This window comes from Chrysemys picta, chromosome 6, assembly GCF_011386835.1.
Source record: "Chrysemys picta bellii isolate R12L10 chromosome 6, ASM1138683v2, whole genome shotgun sequence".
NCBI classification, from domain to species: Eukaryota; Metazoa; Chordata; order Testudines; family Emydidae; genus Chrysemys; species Chrysemys picta.
Window position 1 is genome coordinate 105,277,326 of NC_088796.1, and position 24,615 is coordinate 105,301,940.

Genomic DNA, 24,615 nt, shown 5'->3' on the forward strand with positions numbered 1-24,615 from the left:
TACAGGAGCTGCACGAGGACAGTTTTCAGGGCTAGCCTTGCAGAGCCTGTGGCCCGCTGCCTACCTGTGCCAGCAGCTCCCTGTACATCAGGGACCAGACCACTCTCCCCCGTGAGCAGCAGCATCCGATACCCCCCCCCCCCCTTTTCCTCCAGGCAGTGTGTGAGCTGCAGCAGCACCAGCCACCCAAGCCCCGCCTCCCTACCTAGCAGCAGCAGCCGCCGCCGCGGGAGGAGCGCACCATTTCTCCGCCGTGGGGAGGGGGTGGTAGATACGTTAGCGTCTCCCAGTCCCCGCTCCCTCGCTTGTCGGGGTCCGTTCCCGAGGGAGGTGGTTGGGCCCGTGCTTCCTCCGGCTCTCTCACACGGGTAGGGTTGAACCAATTTTGTCGTTTCCCCTCTCCTCCCCGCCCAAGAGATCTGAGGACTCTGCGACCCCTCCTGCCCGTGTTAATTGGTGTGGGCCGGGCTGGCGGGAGGCAGCGCGGCGGCCGCTGGGGGCTGGAGGAAGCGGGCTGCGGGGCCGCGCCAGGTAAGGGGGCGCGGGCGGCCGTTGCGCGGCAGCTCCCCGGACCGGCTGGTGAGATGGAGGCGGATTTTCTGCTGTGCGCGCGAGGACGGGAGCAGCGCTGGCCTGGGGCAGCCGGAGAGGGGGAGTGCGGGGTGACTAGGGGAGGTCTGCGCGGAGGGGAGCGCGGAGGCGAAGTCGGGGAGGGGGCGCTGCGCATGGGAAGGGGCATGTGCGCGAGGCGGGGTGGGGGGCTGCTTGCATGGGCAGGGAGGGGGGCGGACTGCGCGCCTGGGAAGGTGGGTGCGCGCACGGGCGTGGGGGGGGGGCTGCGCGCATTGGAAGGGAGGGGGCTCTGCGCGCACAGGGGAAGGGGCAGCCGGGATGCGGTGGGGAGTGGGTTGGTTTTCCTGGAAGCACCCCGCCCGCAGCCGGGGTGCGGGGCTGCCCTGAGGGGAGACACCGCTCCCTTGACTCGCCTTGTCCACCTCTGCAGCGGGATCTCGGGCGGCTGGGAGCGCCTCTGCCATTCGCCTCAGCTACAGCCGCCACATCGGTCGGAAAACATGAGCCGAGATTTCAAACCCGGAGACTTGATCTTTGCCAAGATGAAAGGTTATCCCCATTGGCCAGCCAGGGTAAGCCCCCCCCCCGCCGCCGCCGCCTCCTCTCACCTGCGCTCTCCCTATGTGTCCCTCCATCCTCATTTCAGTCCATCGCTCCATGGCAGATAAACGTTAGTCTTGGGGTGGGGGATTGTGTGGTGCAGTTTTTGTTTCCCATTTTAAGGGGTGTGTATCTGTAGATGTATATAGCACATGAGCAGGTTTCCCTCATGTGGAGGGGCTGACCTGGTGGTGCTGCTGGAAGTAACTCACACTCTGTTTTTACTCTGTGGTTTTCTCCCTTCCTTCCCCCCTGGGTTTTAAGCTTCTCTACTTGTAACATACATGGCAGTATTTTCATCAGCTCTCATTAGTTCCTCTAGCTTTTGCCTAAGTCCAATGGGAGATTTTCTGTGATACACCAACTTTTTAAATTGAGTTTACTGAGGGTACATCTTCACTATCCGCCGTATCGATGGGTAGCAATCGATTTATTCAGGATCGCTATATCACGTCTCGTTAAGACGCGATATATCGATCCCGGAACGCACTCACCGTCGACTCCGAAACTCCACCAGAGCGAGCGGCGGTAGCACAGTCGACGGGGGAGCTGCGGCCGTCGATCCCACACCGTGTGGACCCCAGGTAATTCAATCTAAGATATTTTAGACTTCAGCTACGCTATTCACTTAGCTGAAGTTGCGTATCTTAGATCGATTTCCCCCCTCCCCCCCCCCAGTATAGACCAGCCCTGAGAGATGGTGTTGAAGCAGCAAACATCTCTTAGTGAACTTCCTTCAGTGTTACATTCAGTCATCTAAAACTTTTTCTACATAGCATTTTTTGGGAGTGGAAAGAGTGCAGATATTTATAGACAAAACAAAGTATTCAATTTTTTACCATTTTATTGTGATCAAGTGGCACTGCATTGTTGTATTAAGTAGATGACCCTCAAGTTAGACGTTAGTAATGAAGACTATAGTATCGTAGCGTAACAAGTTGTGGGAGTATTCAAGGGTCTGGACAACATCAAGTACTCCTCCCAAATAGCTGGGGCCTTATTTGACCAAAAAATACTGCTGTGAAGGTGTGTGTTATGCTCTGAAACCTGTAGGAGCAGTACCACTAAGTATTCTAAGTGGTGTGGGCAAGGGATGTGCTGGCCGCGGCTTCCCGCCGCCCCCATTGTCCCGGGACGGCGAACCGCAGCCAGTGGGGTCCGCGATTGGCCGAACCTTCCATGTCAGCAGGTAAATAAACTGGCCCGGCCCGCCAGGGTGCTTACTGTTGCCGAATGGGGGAGGGGAATAGGGGTAGGTGTGCATGCCAAACGTTGCCGACCCCTGCTTTAAAGCAATGGAAGTTTCTGAGACTGCCGTACAGTACTTCAATTGGTGGTTTTGAGATTACAGATGAAAGATTAGTGTACAATTTATATTTATGCAGTGCTGGATTAAGAATTGTAAAAGATTTTTTTTAGTGTCCTATCTCTCTCTTAAATGTAATGCTTTGTGCTAGTGCAAGTCATCAGTTCAATGCGGCGAGAAGCATTGGTATGGTTGTGGAAGAGGTGGCAGTTGGAGGAGCAGATACTGCGTCTAAGGGAGCCAATACTACTTCTAACCATAGTGTGTACTTTTTTTTAAGCACACATTAATTTTGAAGTATATTGACATTTATTGGACTTTTTGTTATATAAGGCAGTGGTTCTCAAACTTTTTTTTTTCGCGGACCACTTGAAAATTGCTGAGGGTCTCGGCAAGATCACTTAATGATCTTTCCAAAAGTTGTTTGTACCATTAGCTAACTATTGTCAAGCGCTTGGGATAAAAGTGCTATATTAAAAAAACCTTAATAATAATTGTTTTTTTGTTCTACAAATAAAAGCACATAACTCATATTTTAATATCGGTAGTCTTACCTTTCTAATGCCTTGGATATGCCCTCTCTCCCCCGCTGCGGCAGCCCCCGAGCTGAGGCTGGGAAGGAGGGCTGTCTCTCGCCGCAACCCTGGAGCTGGGGAAAGTCACCTTTCTCTGGCCGGAAAGTCACCTTTCTCTGGCCGCTACAGCCCTGCACGTCCCAAATCCCCCCCCCCCCCCTTCTCACCCCACTGGCCCCTCACACCTACCCCTATTCCCCCCCACAAGGCCACCACCTCACCTTACATGTGTGTCTTCTCCAGGGTCCAGGCACCTAATTAGTGGAGCCATGCAGGCGTGGCTCCACTACTTAGGTGGGTGGCCCTTCATTTTCTTGCGTGCGGCCGCCCAGGCGCGCACCTTAGAGGGAACTATCCGTGGACCACCTGAATGGAGCTCGGTCCGCGGACCACAGTTTGAGAACCTCTGATAGAAGGATTGCTAACATCAATCTGAAAGTCACACCTGATATCTGCATTCTATTACATTGTAAGAAACATCTTTGAGATTTCTGTATGGTAAAAAAAATTTCTATAGCATTGTGTTTTTTCAGTTTTAATGACATTTTTAAATGTCCCCCCACACTGTTTTTGGTTGTTACTAAATATTTTAGTTATCATAATGTAATTTTTTTCCCTTAGGTGGATGAAGTTCCTGATGGAGCAGTGAAACCTCCTACAAATAAAATGCCTATTTTCTTTTTTGGAACACATGAGACGTAAGTTCTTTAGATTAAAGAGCACATCACTGTCATTGCAGAATTTCTTAAAAGTAATTTCATGGCCTACCTGTATGTGAGGCGTTCACAAATGATATTCAGAAATAGGCCAACTTTTCCTCACCTAAACGTTATCAAAAAGATAGGCAGCTTAAAAGAAGTCTACTTGGTCTTCACATCTACCATGAAATACCGAGGGGAGCTGTCGACTGTAATCATTCCATGAGATGTCAGGGAGCTGTTTTCCTACTCAATAAAAACAGAGTTGTTATGACTTGAGTGACTGCCCCCCCCTTTTTTTTTCTTAAACTATAGCAGGGGTTCTCAAACTTCATTGCAATGTGACCCCCTTCTGACAACAAAAATTACTATAGGACCCCAGGAGGGGTAACTGAAGCCTGAGCCCTCCCAAGCCCTGCCTCCTCAGGTGGGAGGGCCAAAGCCGAAGGGCTTCAGCCCCAGGCAGGGGGCCTGTAATCTGAGACCTGTCGCCCAGGGCTGAAGCCCTTGGGCTTTGGCCCCCGGGCCCCAGCAAGTCTAAGTCAGGCCAGCCCCGGAGTCCCCATTAAAATAGGGTCATGACCCACTTTGAGGTCCCAACCCACAGTTTGAGAATTGCTGAACTATAGTATTAATTTTGGTCTTGGGCATCCTCGTCCTTCATTTTGTTAAAAAATAAAATAAAATTGTAATTCTTAAATTATAGGATCTAAATAAACAAAAACGGCAGCAATCCCCACTGACTTGGTTTCCGCTTTATACTTATTTAAAAAAAAAAGTTGGAACTGCTATGTTGTGTGCATATTTGGTTCATTTTATCCATTCCCTATCAATATCCTATCCTCCCTCACAGCTCTCTGCAGAATCAGGTTTGTTTACGCTTATTGTATCTTGTCTTAAATTTGATTGAAAGCTCTTCAGGGCAGGGACCATGTCGTCCTATGTGTGTGAGTTAAGTTCTATACAATGGAGCTTAACCCTTTTTGGTTTGTTATGGCACTACAGCAATATGAATAAGAATACCACCCATCTGTTCCTTCCCGCACTGATTAAATGCCATTCTTGATTCCACCACTTGCTGCTTTTCATTAGTATTCCAGAATCCACCTGCATATTGATTTTTAGGAGCACAGATCACATGTAGAGCGGTAAGAAATCTACATGAGCCTACATAAATAACATTCAAAGATCTTGGGCAAAATTTTCAAAAGCCAAAGTTCCATTTTCAAATATGATTTAGGCTCCTAACTTAGGCGCTTTTTAAAAAAATTACTGCTACAAAATTAAAATATGGTCAACCCTATGTTTTGTAGTATGGTAAATTCACTGTTACATTATTACAAATTTCTCATATGCTCTCATACCTTACACTGTTGCAGTGTGCAATATGTTTCCCCTCTCCCCATCATTTCTCTCCTTCTAACCTTTATTCCTAACCCAGTTCTTCATTCCTACTCCTGAACATTTAATTAGTGTCAAGTGCAACTCCGATACTGCTTGGTCTGTTTTCTTTCTTCTTATTGCATCTCTGCCTACATTATAGGCAGAGGACATCGAATAACCATCAGAAAGAGTAGACCCACCAGTATGGGAATATACTAATAATGGGGCCTATCTAATTTTTGTTTGACTTGAGCTATGTAACCTATATAGCAGTAGGTGGCAAATCAGGGGTTCACCATATAATAGTTGGAGCTAATAATTTTCTGTACATTTTCATTTGAATAATTTTATACACTTTGGCCTTGTGCATGCAGCATACTGGCCCCTGTGCCTATGAAGAACCCCACAAGATATACCTTCAGAGTTTTCACAAGACTGCACTAATGTAATACATTGCTCTAAATTTTATAAAACTGAAGGCAGTCCACTTTCCAGGGCATCAAGCGTTAGCTTCATCATGCAAAACAATCTTTCTGGAATACATAAGGAGTGATTGTTTCCTGGCTCCAAAGCTCTCTTGTGCACTTCTCTCTGGCCAGGATTGGGGAAGAAGAACCACACAAAGCCAGAAAAAACTCTCAAACAATTATTTCCTAACTTTTATGTAACATAGTAGTGGTTTGCAGTTTACTAAGCGATAGTGGGAACTTGCATGATAATTTTCATGCAACTTTAGGTTTGAGTGTCTCCTGGTTTGCAGTGAATGGGAAATGATTGTTGAAATTGTTAATGATCTTCTCTTCATTTGGATTCCTTCCCGTATAGCAATCTGATATAGTACCTTTAGAAGCAAAATAATAATAAACATATTGATAGTCTTAGTTTCAGTTTTGTCCATCTTTGCTGGTGGAAATTTGTTAATATCTTTTTGTTGTATTAGCCCCAAAAAAGATTTTTGTGTGTGTGATTAGTCATAGGCAAAAGTTTCTGCTTAAAGAAATTCCATAAAATTAACACTTGAAACATTTTATGGACACTGTAGATACTGTGATTTTGATGTAACGGGAAAGGTACTAAAAGGAAAAGGAGATGTAGTTGTGCATCTGAAGCACCAAGAATGCCCTTAATATTTGATGTCTACCTCTGAAGAGGCCACTTCTAATGCCCTTTGTATTTGCTGGTTAACTCTGAGAAGGCCAGTTCTTAGAGATGACAAAAAGCTACATGACTGAAAAAAAATATTTTAAAACAACAAATATGGGGAGGTAGATAGTGAGGAAATACTGATTCTTTTTGGTCTCTCCAGCAAAAAAAATCCAAAAAACTGCTGCTTACTCTTTTTTTTTTTTTTTTAACATTCAGCTGCTAATTAAGGAAATCACTATTGGTTTGGGTAAAATCTATGAGTAAGTATTTCTGGATATCTAAAGTAGAAAAGTTTACTGACTGGATGGAATATAGTACATCAGATAACGTGTATCTTTTTATAGCCCCATACTCTGACTTTTCTGAGCTACTATCATTTAAAAGTAAAAATGCTTTTCACACTTTTGAAAAGTATAATGATCTTGCAACCTGTTTTTTTCATTTTGATTTTCCTAGATAAGCTTCCTATTCTGCAGATGTATTATGCACTAAAGGCACAGATGTTGAGAACATATTTTCTTTAAGTATTTTAAGTTAGCACAAATTAAAATCTCTTCCTGTGCCTGTATGTACTGAAAAGAGGGTTATTCTAGTGCAAAATGCATACGAACAGTGGAAACAGCATATGGATTGTCTGTGTAATATAATTAAGGCAACTACAACAGAATACACTGAAAGCAGTATGTGCATCTTAAATATTATGAGTCTTTAATTACATTTTCTTAGAGCAGAAACTTCTTATTGTTGCAAGATAGTTTCCTTAGCCTGAAGCCATAATCTCCTATACTATCTCAAGACATTTTCAAGAATTAAGGACTCTTCCCTCTGTTTCCTTTTTTTTCTTATTCTTTACTTCCCTACTGCTTCCATCACTTCAAATACTTAAGTACTGAGTTTGGTTTCTACATATCTAGTGTATCTGTCTGTCTGTGTGTGTGTCTCTCTCTCTCTCTCTCTCTCATATGGCAATATTAAGAATTTAAAATGAATTGTTGGAGTAGAAAAATTTACCTGTTAATTTTTCCTTTTTCACTTCTTACAGGGCATTTTTGGGACCAAAGGACATATTCCCATATTCTGAAAATAAAGATAAATACGGTAAACCAAATAAAAGAAAAGGCTTTAATGAAGGATTATGGGAAATTGACAACAACCCCAAAGTAAAATTCTCTCATCAACAGGTCAGTGATCTTTGTATGCATTGCTAACAAACTTGTAAGCATTATTGGTGTTCTAATCTAATCTGGTCAAATACCTTGCATTGTCCTGCTGTTGTGAAAAAGTAGAATGATAGCTCAGATGACATGGATGGGATAAATTATGGCTCAGTTTCATTCAATTGCAGGTCAGACTGACAGTAGTGTTATAGTTTAGAATTGGCCTTTAAGGTTTTCAGTAATAAGTAAGAGTGAGGAAATTTTTTGGTATGATCAGTGATGTCAGTTTACTATGGCAAATTTTAGAAGAAGTCTTGGTAATGATTTCATGGGTATTGTAGAAATCATTATGTTGAACACGTTTTCTAGTGATTGTTTTCAGGGTAACATTGCAGGTCTCAGCTTCTAAATTATTAATTTTTAAGAATTAAGCTTCATGGTATCTTCACTGATCTGATGGAACCTTAGCTTACTGGCCTTTCCATTTACATAATTCAATTTGTATGCCCAAGCACTTTTGCTCTACAGATATTATCTTAACATTTCAACAAGTGATCTCTTGGCACACGTTTTCCTTTACCATATTATCTTGTGCTGTCCACCTGCTCCAGTGGCTGGGAGCGATGTGGCATCTCCCTCTTATCCCTGCCTCTATCTTCCAAAAGCCATCACATAAGTCTACTGACACAGTCCCTCGTATGTGTCAGAGATTCCTCATCTCTTGGCCGCCTGTACAAACTTCTGCTGTCCAAATTGTGACTAGACTGGGATTGGAAGCCCACGCAGGGTTACTTTATTTCCAGTTATACCACTTGTAAGCTGTGAGGAGCACGCACCAGCTTCTGTTTGTGTAGACAGTGCCTAGGACAATGAAGCCTGAGCCATAATTGAAACCCCTAGGTACTATTGTGAAACAATTTTCAAACAAGCAAGCAGGGAAGCACCAGCTTGCCACTTCCTACATCAGGAAGCCCTGCATGTGTGGGAGTGGGCTCTGCCCCACAAGACATCTCTTGATTCTGTATGTCTAGCAAGGAAGGAATAACATGATTGCAGATAGATTGGGAGTCTGGCCTTTGATAATGGCAAACCAGGAACTCTCCCTGACATTGTCTCCTGACCAGAAGTATGTTGACTTTGAGCAGGTGGAACATTTTCCTAGCATCTCAAAAACCTTCCTGAAAGGCCTACAGTTCCAAATGGAAAGACCTGAAGTTTGGTGCAGTCGGGACATATGGACTCCTTTACTTGTCCTGTACGAAAGCTGCTATACGCATCTTCCTGAGTATGTCTTAAAGACTGAATGCATCTGGGTACATTTTGATAGCTGTTTTAGCCTTTAATGAACTGGTCCAAGGTCAGCCCCTGTCTTTGTAGGCCTTTGCCATCTGGATTACATGGGGCTAGATGCTCTTAATCACTCCTTCCCACCCCCCAACATTAGTTAATTAAAAAACTATTTTTATCATGGGATATTGTGATGCTTCCTGGAGGTACCCAGGTTGTGAGGCACCTCACTGCCACCTCCCCTTAATGTGAAGTAGCTTTGTCTGTGCCTGACATGGGTCAGTCCCTGACTCTACTATTCATGGGCAACACAAGCACTCCTCTCAGTCTGCGCAGGCTCCTCTGTCCTTCTGCAGGCTAGCAATAGCCAAACTCTAACCTCTGAGCATCCAGCCCCTGTTTCACTATACGCTCCCAATATTCACAGATACACTGTTCCCAAAGAAGTTATACACTCCATCTTACTAGATTAGCCTCTGATCACCGCTCCATTTAATACACAGAACTTAGATGTGTTTGATATAGTAAAAACAAAAGTTGATTTAAAAAAGAGGGGAGATTCAAATGTTAGTAAATAGAAATATAGGGAACAAATGATTACATATACAATACAATTATAATATGCATTCTAGTACTTAGACTTCAATAATTTCATGTCTTATAAAGCAAAGTTCATCCAACAGATCTTTCAGCCAGGTCTGGCTGTGATCCTTTTTTCCTTAGGCGAAACACACTGCCAGCTTGTCCCCTAGATCAGTGGTTCTCAAAGCCGGTCCGCCGCTTGTTCAGGGAAAGCCCCTGGCAGGGCAGGCCAGTTTATTTACCTGCCGAGTCCGTGGGTTCGGCTGATCGCAGCTCCCACTGGCCACCGTTTGCTGCTCCAGGCCAATGGGGGCTGCAGGAGGGGGCGGCCAGCACATCCTTTGGCCTGCGCCGCTTCCCGCAGCCCCCATTGGCCTGGAGCGGTGAACCGCGGCCAGTGGGAGCCGCGATCGGCCAAACCTGTGGACGTGGTAGGTAAACAAACCAGCCCGGCCCGTCAGGGGCTTTCCCTGAACAAGCGGCGGACCAGCTTTGAGAACCACTGCCCTAGATAAATAATACTGTCTCTCTCTTTGCAACCTGTGATATATCAAAATAGTCCTTTGATCAATCTTCATAAACTGGACAGCCTCCTGCAGTGTATTCCTTCCTGTAGATTTTTCAGTCTCTTGTTGATTTCACATTTCCATTGTAGACATTTACAAAGCTGCCATGTTGTCCTTCACATTTTCACAAAGCACTCTTGCTTGGATTCAGCCTCCAGGCGGGAATTCTTTGTTGATCTCTCCATACTCCAGAACTCATTTGCAAGATGGAGGAGGCTGGATTCTTTCACTCTACAAAAAGAGAGGTTTTTTACTTCAGGATGTGCTCATTATTTATTGATTTTCTGCATGTTGTTGTTTCTCTGGTTCTGGGCTCATTCCGCTGGATGGCATGCTGTGCATGATGAGCTTACAGAGGTACCTTGGATCTGTTGATCTATATATGCTTCTCTGCTAACACTTGGTATTGGCTTAGTTGCATCACACTGCAGGAACACCTTTTGAAGATGTTCCTCTAGCTCAGCAGTTCTTAAAATTCATTACACTGCGACCCCCTTTTTGATAACAAAAATGACTACAGGACCCGATGCAGGGCTGAAGCCAAAGCCCGAGCCCAGCTACTCAGAGCTGAAGCCCTCGGGCTTTGGCTTCAGCCCCGGACTCGGGCCCCAGCAAGTCTAAAGTCTGCCTTGGTGACCCCATTAAAATGGGGTCATGCCCCACTTTGGGGTCACAACCCACAGTTTGAGAATCACTGCTCTAGCTTACTCTACAAGAGTGAGAATCCAGGGCAGATGGTATCTTTAGTAAAGAGAAAGCTATTACCCTATAATCCTGATTCTCTCCACTTACCCCGCAGAGTTAATTTTTTATTTTCATTTATTTGTATTGCGGTAACACCTAGGAGAGCAGTTAAGGACTAGGGTCTCATTCTGCTACGAGCACATACTGTAATACAAACATCTTTGTCCCCAAAGAGCTGACAATCTGAGATAAGCGACAATAGATGGGTACAGACTGATGGGGGGGCACAAAGCTGGAAGTCAGTGGTTTCAGCGCACCAACTGCCTAATGTTAAGGTTTTTTTTGTAGGCATCTTGGCAGAAAAGAATCTCAGGGAGGGAGTTGAAGGGGGTTATCAGGTGGCTTTGCTGATGTTTATGGAGCACCCTTCCCATGCTTTAGGAGAAAGCATGAAAGTGCTTGCTTGGAAATTTTACAAGTGGGGGCTGGTCCACACTAACCCCCCAGTTTGAACTAAGATACGCAACTTCAGCTACGTGAATAACGTAGCTGAAGTCGAAGTATCTTAGTTCGAACTACAAGATACTTACCGTGGGTCCACACGCGGCAGGCAGGCTCCCCCGTCGACTCCGCGTACTCCTCTCGCAGAGCAGGAGTACCAGTATCGAAGGCAAGCACTTCCGGGATCGATTTATCGTGTCTAGACAAGACGCGATAAATCGATCCCAGAAGATCGATTGCTTACCGCCAAACCCGGAGGTAAGTATAGACGTACCCTGGGTGTTAAAGGCTGGAAACATTGGCAGAACAGGGGTGGGAGCTCTTGATAGCTTATGAGCGATGCTACTGAGGGTGGGGATAGGCAGTGAAGGGCCTTAAAATAGACACAAGTAGTTGGGTATTTTGAGGTATTTGAGACAGTGGGGAGCCAGGGGAGAGATGCAAAGAGAGGTGATATGGTCTAAGTGACGAGCCAAGAGAATGATTTTGTAGCAATGTGCTGAAGTAGGGTAAAACTGCATTTGTCAAGGCCAGAGATGATATTGCAGTACTCAAGATGTGAGGAGATGAGGGAGTGAATGGACTTTTAGCTGTGTGGATGGAGAAGAAGCATCTTAAAAGATGTTAAGCAGGAAAAATCAGCAAGATTTAGATACAGCCTGGATGGGAGGATCTAGAGGGCCAAGTCAAAGATAACGCCCAGTTTAGAGATCTGTGACAGGGAGGTTGTTGGTTGTGGTGGTGTCACTCATCCTGGGAAGGTGTGGGGAAGGATTAGGCATGGGGGCAGTGGGAGGATTAAGCACTCTGCTTTAGTCATTGTGAGCTTAAGATGACAGACATCCAGAAAGAGATGTCCGAAAGACTGAGATTTTAGATTGGAGAGAAGATGAGTACAGCGTATTGAGGTAGATCTGTGAGTTGTCAGCATAAAGATGATAGTTGAATTTGTTTGATGTTCAGAGATGTCTCTATTGTACTTTTCCCTGAAGTACTTTTTTTTTTTTTCTGATTAGCTTTTTTTCCCCCTGGAAGCTTTACTTTGTGCTATACTAAATGGCAGAAAACTTAATGCAGAGTTCAGGTTGCCAGGTGATAGCTCTTACCCTTCCAGAACATCAAGTTCAGCAAAACTCAGACTTCTTAAAACAAGGAAATAGAGTTAAGGTAAACACCTATGGAACCTTAACTCTGTCCCCCTGGAACTGTCAGTAGCCATTGGAATGGCATGCATTCCAGCTGTTTTCACTGTTAAGTGTAACTGCTGAATGGTGGTGGAATAGCTTGAAAGAGCTGTGATTGTGATAGGAGGAGATCTGCATTGGATTCTCCCCATGTGTTTATCAAAGGAAAGAGATATATGCACCTTGAGATTCCAGTCTCCATCATTTCGAGACAGGATTGTGTCAGTAGCAGGGCACTGGGATTCTCTTGCCATTGGTATTGTCAGTAGTAATGAAAGCAGTCTGTGGATTTAATGATGAGTAGGAAAAAGTATAGGGTTAGGTAGTATCCTGTGTGCAAGTGTGAAGGAGCCTTAAAAAGATTGAAATCGTTAAATTTTACAAATGTGGTATTCTGTCAGGGGAGTGGACTCAGTGTTTGAGTGTAGGGCAAGCGAAGTAATTCCTGTCCATTATAGTGAAAAGGCAGAGTGCAAGAATGTATGTTGTATAGACCTTTATTTCTCTATATTACCTGGTTTTCAGAAGTTTGAATTTTGCTGTACTTAGTTTGTGCCCTTCCAGAGCATAAACCTTAACTCTGCATTAATCAAGTTTTTTGCCTCATAATTTCCTAGGTTTTTTTTTTTTTTAAACAAAAATATTTGTTGGTGGAAGTTTAGTGGTCATTAAGGCAGTTGTAGTTCTCAGCTAAGTTTGCAACTGATGTGCTCCCATGGCTAGGTAGTGATCAAAAGATGTAGCTTTTATATAGTGCTTTTTATTAATAGATCTCAAAAAGTTTTGCATTATCCCCATTTTACAGATAGGAACTGAGGCACAGAGAGTGAAGTGGCTTGTTTGCAGTCACTCAGCAGGCCCAATGGTATAGCTAGGAATAGTCCCAGTCCAGTGGTCTTTTTAGTAGGCCACACAATTGCTATGTGATTCCTCAGTGCTCCCTGTCCCAATGTATATTTTGTTATAGTGGAATGGAGATAATAGTCATGCTTTAAAATATTTGCAGTATGTAGTTGCTGACAGGGCCAGTGAGAAATCTCATCCATGGTTTATGCCCCCAAACCTTGACAGTTTTACTAAATAGTTGTTAATGGAACTTTAAGCATATGAGAAAAGATTCTTTCTCTACCCTCTGCCCCATCATTTCCTGTAGCTCCCCTGCCAACATTTCATAGAATCATAGGACTGGAAGGGACCTTGAGAGATCATCTAGCCATGAGTGCAGGGGACTAAGTATTATCTTGACCATTCCTGATGTGTTTGTCTAACCTGCTCTTAAAATCTCCAGTGATGGAGATTCCACCTCCTTAAGCAATTTATTCCAGTGCTTAACCACCCTGACAGTTATGAAGTTTTTCCTAATGTCCAACCTAAATCTTCCTTGCTGCAATTTAAGCCCATTGCTTCTTGTCCTGTCCTCAAGATAAGAAAAACAAATTTTCTCCCTCTTCCTTGTAACAACCTTTTACGTACTTGAAAACTGTTGTCATGTCCCCTCTGTCTTCTCTTTTCAGACTAAACAAACCCAATTTTTCAAACTTCCCTCATAGGTCACGTTTTCTAGACCTTTAATCATTTTTGTTGCTCTTCTCTGGACTCTCTCCAATTTGTCCATATCTTTCCTGAAATGCGGCGCCCTGAACTGGACACAATGCTCCAGTTGAGGCCTAGTCAGCGTGGAGTAGAGCGGAAGAACTACTTCTCATGTCTTGCTGACAACACTCCTGCTACTACATCCCAGAATTATGTTCGTGCTTTTTTTTTTTTTTTTGCAACAGCGTTACACTGTTGACTCATATTTAGCTTGTGGTCCACTATGACTCCAGACCCTTTCCGCAGTACTCCTTCCGAGGCAGTCATTTCCCATTTTGTATGTGTGCAACTGATTGTTCCTTCCTAAATGGAGTACTTTGCATTTGTCCTTATTGAATTTCATCCTATTTACTTCTCTAGTTTGTCCAGATCATTTTGAATTTTAATCCTATTCTCCAAAGCACTTGCAACCCTGCCCACCTTGGTATCGTCCGCAAACTTTATAAGCCTACTCTCTCTATGCCATTATCTAAATCATTGATGAAGATACTGAACAGAACCAGAACTGATCCCTGTGGGACCCCACTAATTATTTCCTTCCAGCATGACTATGAACCATTGAGAACTATTCTCTGGGAATGGTTTTCCAACCAGTTATGCACCCACCTTATAGTAGCTCCATCTAGGTTGCATTTCCCTAGTTTGTTTATGAGAAGATCATGTGAGACAGTATCAAAAGCTTTACTAAAGTCAAGATATACCCCATCTACTGCTTTCTCTTTTCGGCCCCCCCCCCCCCCCCCCCCCCCCCCCCCCAAGGCTTGTTACCCTGTCAAAGAAAGCTATCAGGTTGGTTTGGCATGATTTGTTCTTGACAAATCCATGCTGGCTGTTACTTATCACCTTATTATCTTCTAGATATTTGCAAACTGACTGCTTAATTATTTGCTCCATTAACAGAAGTTAAGCTGACTGGTCTGTAATTCCCTGGGTTGTCCTTATTTCCCTTTTTATAGATGGGCTCTATATTTTCAGCTTCTCACTCCCCTTCCTATCCCATTAAGCCAGTGGTTCTCAAACTTTTGTATTGGTGACCCATTTCACACAGCACGCCTCTGAATGCACCCCCTCTTTATAAACTAAAAACACTTCTTTTTTTATATTTAACACTATTGTAAATGCTGGAGGTGAAGCAGGGTTTGGGGTGGAGGCTGTCAGCTCGCAACCCCCACATAAAAACCTCACAACGCCCAGTTAGAGAACCCCTGCATTAAGCCATTAATTGGCACTGTAGAAACTGCTTACGTGTAAGACTTCGCTCCCTGCTGTCTGCCTTTTGCTTCTGCATACACATCACAGGCCACAGCTTACTGGAGGGCTGCATGCTACCTTGGTTGTATAGCCCAACCTGCACATTTAGATGGGCCCTTCATTCCCACTACTCACCTCCAGCTGGGACTCCTGCCCTTGCTTCAGCCAGGTTTTCCCAGTCATGCCCCAAGTCCACTGGGTCCACTCCTCCTCCAAATTGCTTCCCCAACTCTTGGCAGCCCCCACACTGGGGTGATGTGTATCTTTCTTTATTTTCTGGATTTTTAGATGTTTAATTTTTGCGCGTCCTTCCCCCCACATTCCCCCTACCCCCACCTCCATTCAGGCTCATGTGGAAAGGCAGAGAAGAGCTCAAACTCACCAAGACAGGGGTTCTCAACCTTTTTTTTTCAGAGCCCCCCCTCCTCCCCAACATGCTATAAAAACTCCATGGCCCAGTGGGGGAGGGGGAGTACTCTAGGCTTCAGCTGTGCGGGGGATGGGGAGCTTCTGTCCTTGTAGGGCTGGGAAAGAGCCTTGGGAACCCCATGGGATAGGAGGCTCGAGGCTTCTGCCCCTTGAGTTGTGGAGGGTGAGATGGCTCAGGGCTTTAGTCCCACCGGGCTGGGGGGTGCTGGGCTTCAGCCCAACGGGGCAGCTTCTCCTGGGACTCAGGTGTGACATTGTGCAGTCTATAAGGTTTTATAAAAAATAAGTGAATATAATGTAACTGGGATATGCTTCATGCAAAAGGTCTCATTACAAAGCTTATAATCTACTGAGTATGATCATCCGATTTGTATAAATGTACCACTCTTGTATCTAAAACTAGAAATATAAAATATAACTCTGAGGGCCTATTGTAATTATGTAAAGTGTGGGCCATTAATGATGGTTTGGAATCTTGATGATTCCCATTAACAAGGACCATTATCCGCAGATAGCTGTGTTTACCTGTCAGTCTTCCTGTATATGTGTGTGCTGGCAAGTGGGCAATGAAGTCTTGCAGTGACATGTGACCATGTCACCTGAACTGGAATCCATCTTTAACCTGGTGCTTTTCCAGTGAGGGGGGATGGAAACCCAGAGGGACAAAGGGTTCCCATAGGGTTACCATACGTCCGGTTTTTCCCAGACATGTCCTGCTTTTCGGCAATCAAACCCCCGTCCGGGGGGAATTGCCGAAAAGCCAAACATGTCCAGGAAAATGCCGGCCGGGCACTTCCCCTCCCGTGGCTGCTCTGCTCCGCTTCTCCCCTCTCAGACTTTAAGAGCCGAGCTGCCCGAGCCAGCGCTACCGGCTTTGGGCAGCCCCCCCTGCCTCCGGACCCCGAGCCGCCGGCCAGGCACTTCTCCTCCCCGGCTCCAGCTGCTCTGCTCCGGCGGCGCAGGGTCCGGAGGCAAGGGGGGCTGCCCGAAGCTGGTAGCGCTGGCTCGGGCAGCTCGGCTTTTAAAGTCTGAGAGGGGAGGAGCGGAGCAGCTCAGCTGGAGCCTGGGAAGGGAAGTGCCTGGCCCGCGGCTCGGGGTCCGGAGGCAGGGGGGCTGCCCGAAGCCGGTAGCGCTCGGGCAGCCCGGCTCTTAAACAGAGCCGAGCTGCCCGAGCGCTACCGGCTTTGGGCAGCCCCCCTGCCTCTGGACCCTGCGCCGCCGGAGCCCGGGAGGGGAAGTGCCCGGCTGGGGGCGCAGGGTCCGGAGGCATAGGGGCTGCCCAAAGCCTGAGCACTACCGGCTTCACGGTTTGCCGGGCAGCCTCCAGACCCTGCACCCCCGGCTGGGCACTTCCCCTCCCGGGCTCCAGCTGCGCTGGGGAAGCACCGGCCGGGGGCGCAGGGCAAACCGTGAAGCCGGTAGCGCTCGGGCAGCCCTTTCCTCGTGGCTGGGAGTGGGAGGGAGGAGGGGGGCGGGGTTAGGGCGGGGAAGGGGCGGAGTTGGAGCGGGGCTGTGGGTGGGGAAATGGGCGGGGCCAGGGCCCGTGGAGGGTCCTCTTTTTTTATTTATTAGATATGGTAACCCTAGTTCCCGCCTTATGCAAAAGATATGTAAAGGGGTGGAACAGAACAAAGGGGGGAGAGGAGCCATCATGAAGAATTCCCTAGCTATCACCTGAGCTGGAACAAGAGCTGTACCAGGGGAAAGAATTGTGCCCAGGCCTGGAAGGTGTCCAGTCTGAGAAAAAGCTTACTGAAGCATCTCTGAGGGTGAGATTATCTGTATTCAGTTTGATTAGACATAGATTTGCGCATTTTATTTTATTTTGCTTGGTGACTTACTTTGTTCTGCCTGTTACCACTTGGAACCACTTAAATCCTATTTTCTGTATTTAATAAAATCACTTTTTATTTAGTAATTTACTCAGAGTATGTATTAATAGCTGAGGGAGCGAACAACTGTGCATCTCTCTCTATCAGTGTTATAGAGGGCGAACAATTTATGAGTTTGCCCTGCATAAGCTTTATGCAGGGTAAAATGGATTTATTTGGGTTTAGACCCCATTGGGAGTTGAGCATCTGAGTGCTAGAGACAAGCACGTTCTGTGAGCTGTTTTCAGGCAAACTTGCAGCTTTGGGGCAAGTGATTCAGACCCTGGGTCTCTGTTGGAGCAGACGGGAGTGTCTGGCTCAGCAAGACAGGGTGCTGGAGACCTGAGCTGGCAGGGAAAACAGGAACAGGGGTAGTCTTTGCACATCGGGTGGCAGCTCCCAAGGGGGTTTCTGTGATCCAACCCGTCTTCTGTCCTTGTAGGGCTGGGAAAGAGCCTTGGGAACCCCATGGGATAGGAGGCTCGAGGCTTCTGCCCCTTGAGTTATGGAGGGTGAGATGGCTCAGGGCTTTAGCCCCGCCGGGCTGGGGGGTGCTGGGCTTCAGCCCAACTAGGCAGCTTCTCCTGGGACCCAGGGGCTCCAGAGCGGCCTTGGTTGGCCGAGCCCCTGAAACAGCTCATGGATCCCTAATGGGCCGCAAACCCCTGGTTGAGAACTGCTGCACCAAGAGGGAAGAGGGATCAGACCCCTGCAGAGGATAGGGCTCCTCTAGATCCTAGCAAACACATACAAGGTGAGAATTCAGGGCTGACAGGCCCCTCCATTCATAAACTCCCAACTTCCCCTACTAGTCCTCATATCCCAATCCCTTCCCTCCCCTACACACATTCCCATTTACCCCAAACCCTTATTACCACCCATTACTGCACTTCAATAACTCCTTGCCTCCCATTGAGTACTCATGTAATTTATTTTCTTTTCAAAAAGTTTCAGAATATTTTGCTGTACTCATTTAAAAGAAAACAACAACCCACAAACGAACAACTGTGAGGAAGTAGATTTTTCCCTATAATTTACAGTTCATTCTCAGATTTCTGCCCACAGTAGGTTTCAAACTTTAAAAGTTGAAGTCTAAGAGTCTATCATTAATCTCAATGATGTGTTCTCAGATGAAAGATTTCAGAGTAGCAGCCGTGTTAGTCTGTATCCGCAAAAAGAACAGGAGTACTTGTGGCACCTTAGAGACTAACAAATTTATTAGAGCATAAGCTTTCGTGGGCCACGAAAGCTTATGCTCTAATAAATTTGTTAGTCTCTAAGGTGCCACAAGTACTCCTGTTCTTTTTTCAGATGAAAGAGAATACCCACTGGAGATGAATACAGCCTGAAATAATAGCTCTGAGATGTGTGAACTGCATCAAGAGTCAGTGCTGGAAAGTTTCTGATGTGTGTCAAACACCCATTCTCAGCTCTTCATCTTAGTTTCAGCAGTGTTATTGGTGTCTGCTCTGAGCATGTCTGGTCTAAGCTCCCCACCCAGAGGGATAGGGTAGAGCTTCTACAGATCGCAGCTCACATGGGGGTAGGGAGAGGGGCTCAGACACCATCAAAGGCAAGCTCTGCCACCCCGAATCTGGCTGTCATGAGAGGAGGACAGGGATGTGAGTGTCAGACTCCCATAGATGGGCAGGGACCCCCAGATTCTGGCAGGCACACAGTAGAGACATGGAGCAGGGCTCAAACACCCCCTAGGTCGGCAGTTACCTCTGGATCACAGGAAGGGATTAGGGAGCATGGCTCAGACACCCACAGAAAAGCTACCCCCAGAACCTGGCTCACATGAGCAGGGAACAGATCATCATAGATGGGTAGGGGGGCTTCAGGTTGTGGTGCACACACAGAAGGGGAATGTGGGGCGGACAGGCTCCCCTACCCCTATTCTTCAGCCCAGTCCTCCTGTCACTTGCTCCCATATCCCTCTTCCCAGTTGTCACACACCCTCCCTCTAATCACCATGACCTCCCCCAAACCCTTTTCTCCTATTCACACCTACTCTTCACCACTAATCACCCTTTCCAGTGAGAATTTTCTTGTGTGGTGTATTTTCAAACAATAGGTTCAAGGTATTCTGAATATTCTGCTGTACTCAAATCACATCTGCTCCCCCTCTTTAAAATCCCTTTTGCTAGAGGTAGATTGGAGTATTATACCTGCCTTTTTACTTCAGATTTCTGCACTAGGTTGGATTTGAGCTCTGTGTGTGTGGGGGGGGCGTGTTCGGATTCAAGGATTGTGATATTCTCTCAGAGCCTCCCAGGTCCTGTGATTAAAAGGGTAGTCTTCTGGATAGTTAGCCTTTGTCTGAATATGCTCAGATTAATCTATTAATCATACAAACAGGCCTGCGAGTCTTTGCAAGCACCTCACTGGAGAAGGAAACTCTTTTTGAAATAACATTTTAACTTTGTTTCCCTCAAAGGGGACCATAAATTCTGTTGGGGGTAACCTTGAGCATTTGAGACCATGGGGCAGTGGTCTTGAGCCCTGGTTTGATCTATATCTGTGAGCACAAATAGGCTGGCAGAATTTGTCAACTTTAAGGAATGCTGATTTCTTTTTTATGGGTGCTGTATCTCAGGATCCCCTGGGTCAAATGGCCCCAAATTTGAATAACTACCAAATCCACACCTCCTTTGAGATGTACTAAATTTCAAGGTAATTCAAGCAACTATAGGATTTTAGAGCACAGAGTTGAGTTTTAAGCAGAAAGCCAGTCTTAACCTTACTATAGCAGAGCTGCTGCTCTGATACAATTGAAGGAACTGGCTTGAATGTTCAGAGGGCAGCATTTATACTTAGTTGGGGATAGCTTCTAGCTGCTAGCATGGCAGCTTTGGGCTCTAATCCAAAACCACTGCCCTCAAGGGGGAAAAAATTAAGAGGGGCGTTCTACTCTCATACAGAGGATGCAAGTCCTAGGAGTGAGACTCGTGCACAATATTATCTACAGAGAGGCAGAATTAAAGGTAAGTGATTTTCTCTTCTCTCCTATTTATTTCCATGGCTCTAGTGCTATCCTTTCCACCTTCATTGCATCAAAGAATATTTTTGATTCATATGCCTTTCCTGAAAATAACCATTTGCTTTTAATTCACCTACTGTTGATAGCCAATCTTAGAAGTGGATCAGGTTGTAGCCAAACTACAAACTTTTATCTAATGCCACTTCATATAGCCCAAGCAGTTTTAAATAGTGGTCGTCAGTTTCTTGCGTCAGTTGTGGAATTACTAAATGGCACAATCACATGTATAAGGATGTGCAAGAAAATGCTTGTGGAGTATGCCTTATGTTCATCAGGGCCTAGGAAATGTCACCCTATGGTGGAATTGAGTTCTGGTGTGCTAAGGATATTACTCAGTTGTATGTGGCTCAAAACTTTTCCAGTCTTTAATTAAATTTCAATGGAAACTTTTTAAAATCTTCCCTTGCAATGTTTGTTGTCTAAACACAACTTACTGCTAGTACATGGGAACTGTGAAAGTTATATTTGAAAGGTTTTTTTCATTGTCTCAGCTGAGAGAAATTTTAAAATTAGTTATAGTGGAAAAAACTAGATTTAAAAAAAAAATCAGTTCTAATAAGCTATGGGACTACTTAAAACACAGGTAAAGAAAATTTGATTTTTAATTTTAAACCCAACCATGCAACTTCAATGTCATTATTATTCATTACTTCAGTAAATTATTTGACTTCATAAATGTGGTAATATTTTTGTTTTAAAGTCCCATCCAACTGTTAACAACACTGTTAAAGAGACTGTTGAAGAAAGCTGTCAAGAGCCCACTGAGGAAAGTGAAGAAAAAGTAGGAACCAAAAGGAGAAAGTCTACAGTTCCCAAAGTAAGTGACTATATAAATTAACTGTTTTAGTATCTGTCTTGGAAATCTTTTCAGTTACAAATTTTAACAACACAATTTTACATATTTAGTTTAAATGAACAATGCAGTGGTGGTGTGACTAAGTCTTCTGTTTTCAGGCATGAACACTAACATTTGTCCTTATGTAATTACTATTATGTATTAAGCCGTTATATATAATTTGAAACAATTTCTTACAACTACAAATACTTAATTTTTTAAAAATAATAATATACAAGTCAGGTTTTAAACAAGTCAGATATTCAAAATACATATCAGGTAAGTGGAACGAGAAATGATTGTCAAGACCTATGTCTGTTTCTTTAAAAAGTCTGTCTAGTTAAACCAGTGCAAACCCCTAATGTGGATGCCTATAAACTGACTTAACCCTTACTTATATCAATTTACTTTGTATCAATGTGTTACTATCAATAATATAGTATAGTTTCTAGTATAGATGAGGCTTCATTTTTGACATGTAAGGATAAGAGTATACATGACTTTTAAGAAGACAGACTAGATTTTTAGAGGGATACACTTCACTTTTGAAAACATTTCTTTCTAAAATTTCTACTTTTTAATTGCTGCTATAAATAATGTCTAATATTGGGGAGGAAAAGTATTAGTGTTTTCTAGTTCATTTAGTTTGTGGATTTGACATCACTTGTGTAGTCAGTTTTGCTGTATCCCCTTGTCACAGGGTCCACTCACCACACGTGGCGCCGCCTCCTGGCAGCTCTGGGGATTAGCTCTTGCCAGGCACTGCCCTCCTCTGGCTGTGTCTCTACCCATTGTTTCTTTCACACTACACTCCCAGAGCTGTAGCTTCCTGTTCGTGCCTTGGCCCTCTGGCCATGTCACTAAGTTCCTCCCCTTCTGGGGAATTCAAACCAGCTGTCTGCTGATCTCTCCATCACCCTGCGCCACTTCCCAGTGGCTGGCAGGGGAATCCAGGCCTGCCCTCCACACTGGGTTCCAGCCAGTAACAAGCAGCCAAGGTCTGTATGGTCCTACCCTTTGCTGCTGTTTTCCTGGGCTTCTTCCTACCTATCTGGCTTCCTCCTCTTTCTGGGTTTGCTAGCCCAAGCTTCCTTCTCATAGGGAGTGATTGTAAACTACTGCCTTGCAATGTCCTGCTGCTCACAACTCCTGGGATTTATACGGGCCCCTCCTGTTCCTACCCAGCTGAGCCCATTTCCAGTTAGTGGCCTGCTCCCTGTCTTCTTCCTCAAGGGTAGCCTGGGCAGTTAATTGGCCTGCCTAGCCACTTTAACCCCTCCAGGCCTTGTGGAGTAGGCACCCCATCACACCCCTCTATAGTTAAGTTTGGTCTCCTTTGTTTGCGTGAATGTTTCATGTAGAAGAAAGGGAGCGGTTGCTTTAAAAAAAAAAAATGCGGGCGGGGGGTGAGTGATTGTAAAACCACAAAATTAGGCTTGAAAAACTGTAGGGAATGATGGAGAGCAATCTTAACAAACAGTTTTGGGGTATGCCTCAAAAATGGAAGAAGTTTATATGCAGATTAAACTGACCTTGTTTATTAAAAACAGTGAGGAGTCCTTGTGGCACTTTAGAGACTAACATATTTATTTGGGCATAAACATTTGTGGGCTAAAACCCACCATCAGATGCATGGAGTGAAAAATATAGTAAGCAGAATATATATTATAGCACATGAAAAGATGGGAGTTGCTTTACCAAGAGGGGGGGGGTCACTGCTAACGAGCCAATTCAATTAAGGTTAAATTCAGTTGAATTGGCTTGTTAGCATTGACCCCCCACTTGGTAAGGCAACTCCCATTTTTTCATGTGCTATAATATATATTCTGCTTACTGTATTTTTCACTCCATGCATCTGATGAAGTGGGTTTTAGCCCACAAAAGCTCATGCCCAAATAAATATGTTGGTCTCTAAAGTGCCACAAGGACTCCTTAGTCTGTATCAGCAAAAACAACAACATGGCTACCACGCTGAAACTTGTTTATTAAATTATTTCAACTAAAGGTGGAAAGCAACTTGATAGCAATGAGTCTGTTGCAGCTGGTGGCCTTTCAAGTTCTTTTAGATTTCGGTTAATATAAATTGTGAAATTTAGCGACTTTGGTTTTTCTATTTACAGTTATCTCCAAAACAGGATAATTTGCCCACTGAAGATGAAACAGAAGAAAAAGAGATGGATGCTGCAAAGGAAGAAGATGTCCCTTCAGAAAAACCCAGTAGTGAAGTATGTGGGATGTTTTTCTTTCTGCCTCAAGCAGATGTTTGAAATACTACATGCAAATTTCTCCTTCTTTTATACACATTTATTTTAGGCCCTAATACAGGCTTAAGTATCTCCAGACTCTGTAGTAAAATAAATGAATAAGGAAACCTAAAATGTTCATTTGTAACTAGGGCTGGTTTGAAAACAGGAATTCCATTTTACAAAAAATGGAGGTTTTAACGTTTAGTTTTGTTTCAGTACAGAAGGAAACCAAGACCTGTTGAAAACCGAGAGAGAGTCTCACACATATCATCCCAGAATAGCCAGCAGTCGGATGGTTAGGGCGCTCACCTGGGATGTGGTACACCCACGTTCAGGTTCCTGCTTCATCTGATTTGGGATTTGAACCTGGTTCTTCTGCATTCCACTGGGCTGTTGGCTGTTTTGAGGCCTTTCTCTCCCTTGATTTGACCAGAAATTTCATGCTGGGTCTGAGAAATCTTCCTGACAAAAGTTTCATCAAAACATAAGATGCTTTCAAAATTTCTGTTTGGACAAATCTATATTTTCTAACAAAAAACACTTAATTGAAAAGTTTCTGGCCAGTTCTAATTATGGCATCCTTTTTAAACATCTCAGATTTTTAGCAAATATATCAAAAAGAAACACAATGAAGCAGCCATTATTATTTCTTTTGTGATACTCAAATTACAAAAACAAACATGTCATAAATGAGGTCTTGATATATTTTGATGTACTGCTGAAATATATTCAGTGACTTGATGTATTTTTTTTAACCTGTTTAATTTAAAATTCAGAGTGCCTGCTAATTCTTATCTGGATTATTATTGAACACGAGCTGAAGTTCACTTTGATTTTTAATTTTTACTATTTTTTACAAAATTTAAATCAAGAAAAATACAAAACATTTTGAGTAGCTCTTGGAGAAAATGAAAAAAAGTGACATTAATGAGAAAGGTGCATGTGTGTCAAAGGGCCGGAGAGGGTTCAGAGGGCAGTGGCAGAGGTTGGGGGACTCTTGGCTGGAAGTGGGAAGCTTTACCTGAGCATCAGGCAGCTTTGGCCCCAGGAGGCTTCTTGTTACTCAGCAGCTTTGGACCGTGGATCCCCTTACTGGGCTCCTTGC

At 44.6% G+C, this 24,615-nt stretch overlaps 1 protein-coding gene across 5 annotated transcripts in view; it reads left to right on the forward strand.

Moving 5' to 3' along the window:
• Window positions 1-233: 233 nt before the first annotated feature.
• PSIP1 (PC4 and SRSF1 interacting protein 1) overlaps window positions 234-24,615 on the forward strand; it is a 63,531-nt gene continuing 39,149 nt past the window's right edge. For 3 of the 5 annotated variants that reach the window (XM_005295154.5, XM_065549499.1, XM_008169288.4), the window contains exons 1-6: window positions 396-531; window positions 1,004-1,145; window positions 3,676-3,752; window positions 7,324-7,462; window positions 21,130-21,246; window positions 23,385-23,489. In XM_005295154.5, coding sequence (XP_005295211.1) covers window positions 1,074-1,145; window positions 3,676-3,752; window positions 7,324-7,462; window positions 21,130-21,246; window positions 23,385-23,489 — 510 coding nt within the window. In that variant the 5' untranslated portion in view covers window positions 396-531; window positions 1,004-1,073. Of the gene's footprint in view, window positions 369-395; window positions 580-1,003; window positions 1,146-3,675; window positions 3,753-7,323; window positions 7,463-21,129; window positions 21,247-23,384; window positions 23,490-24,615 lie in introns of those variants that run through there. The other 2 variants (XM_042850524.2, XM_024106158.3) reach the window with 2 other exon arrangements.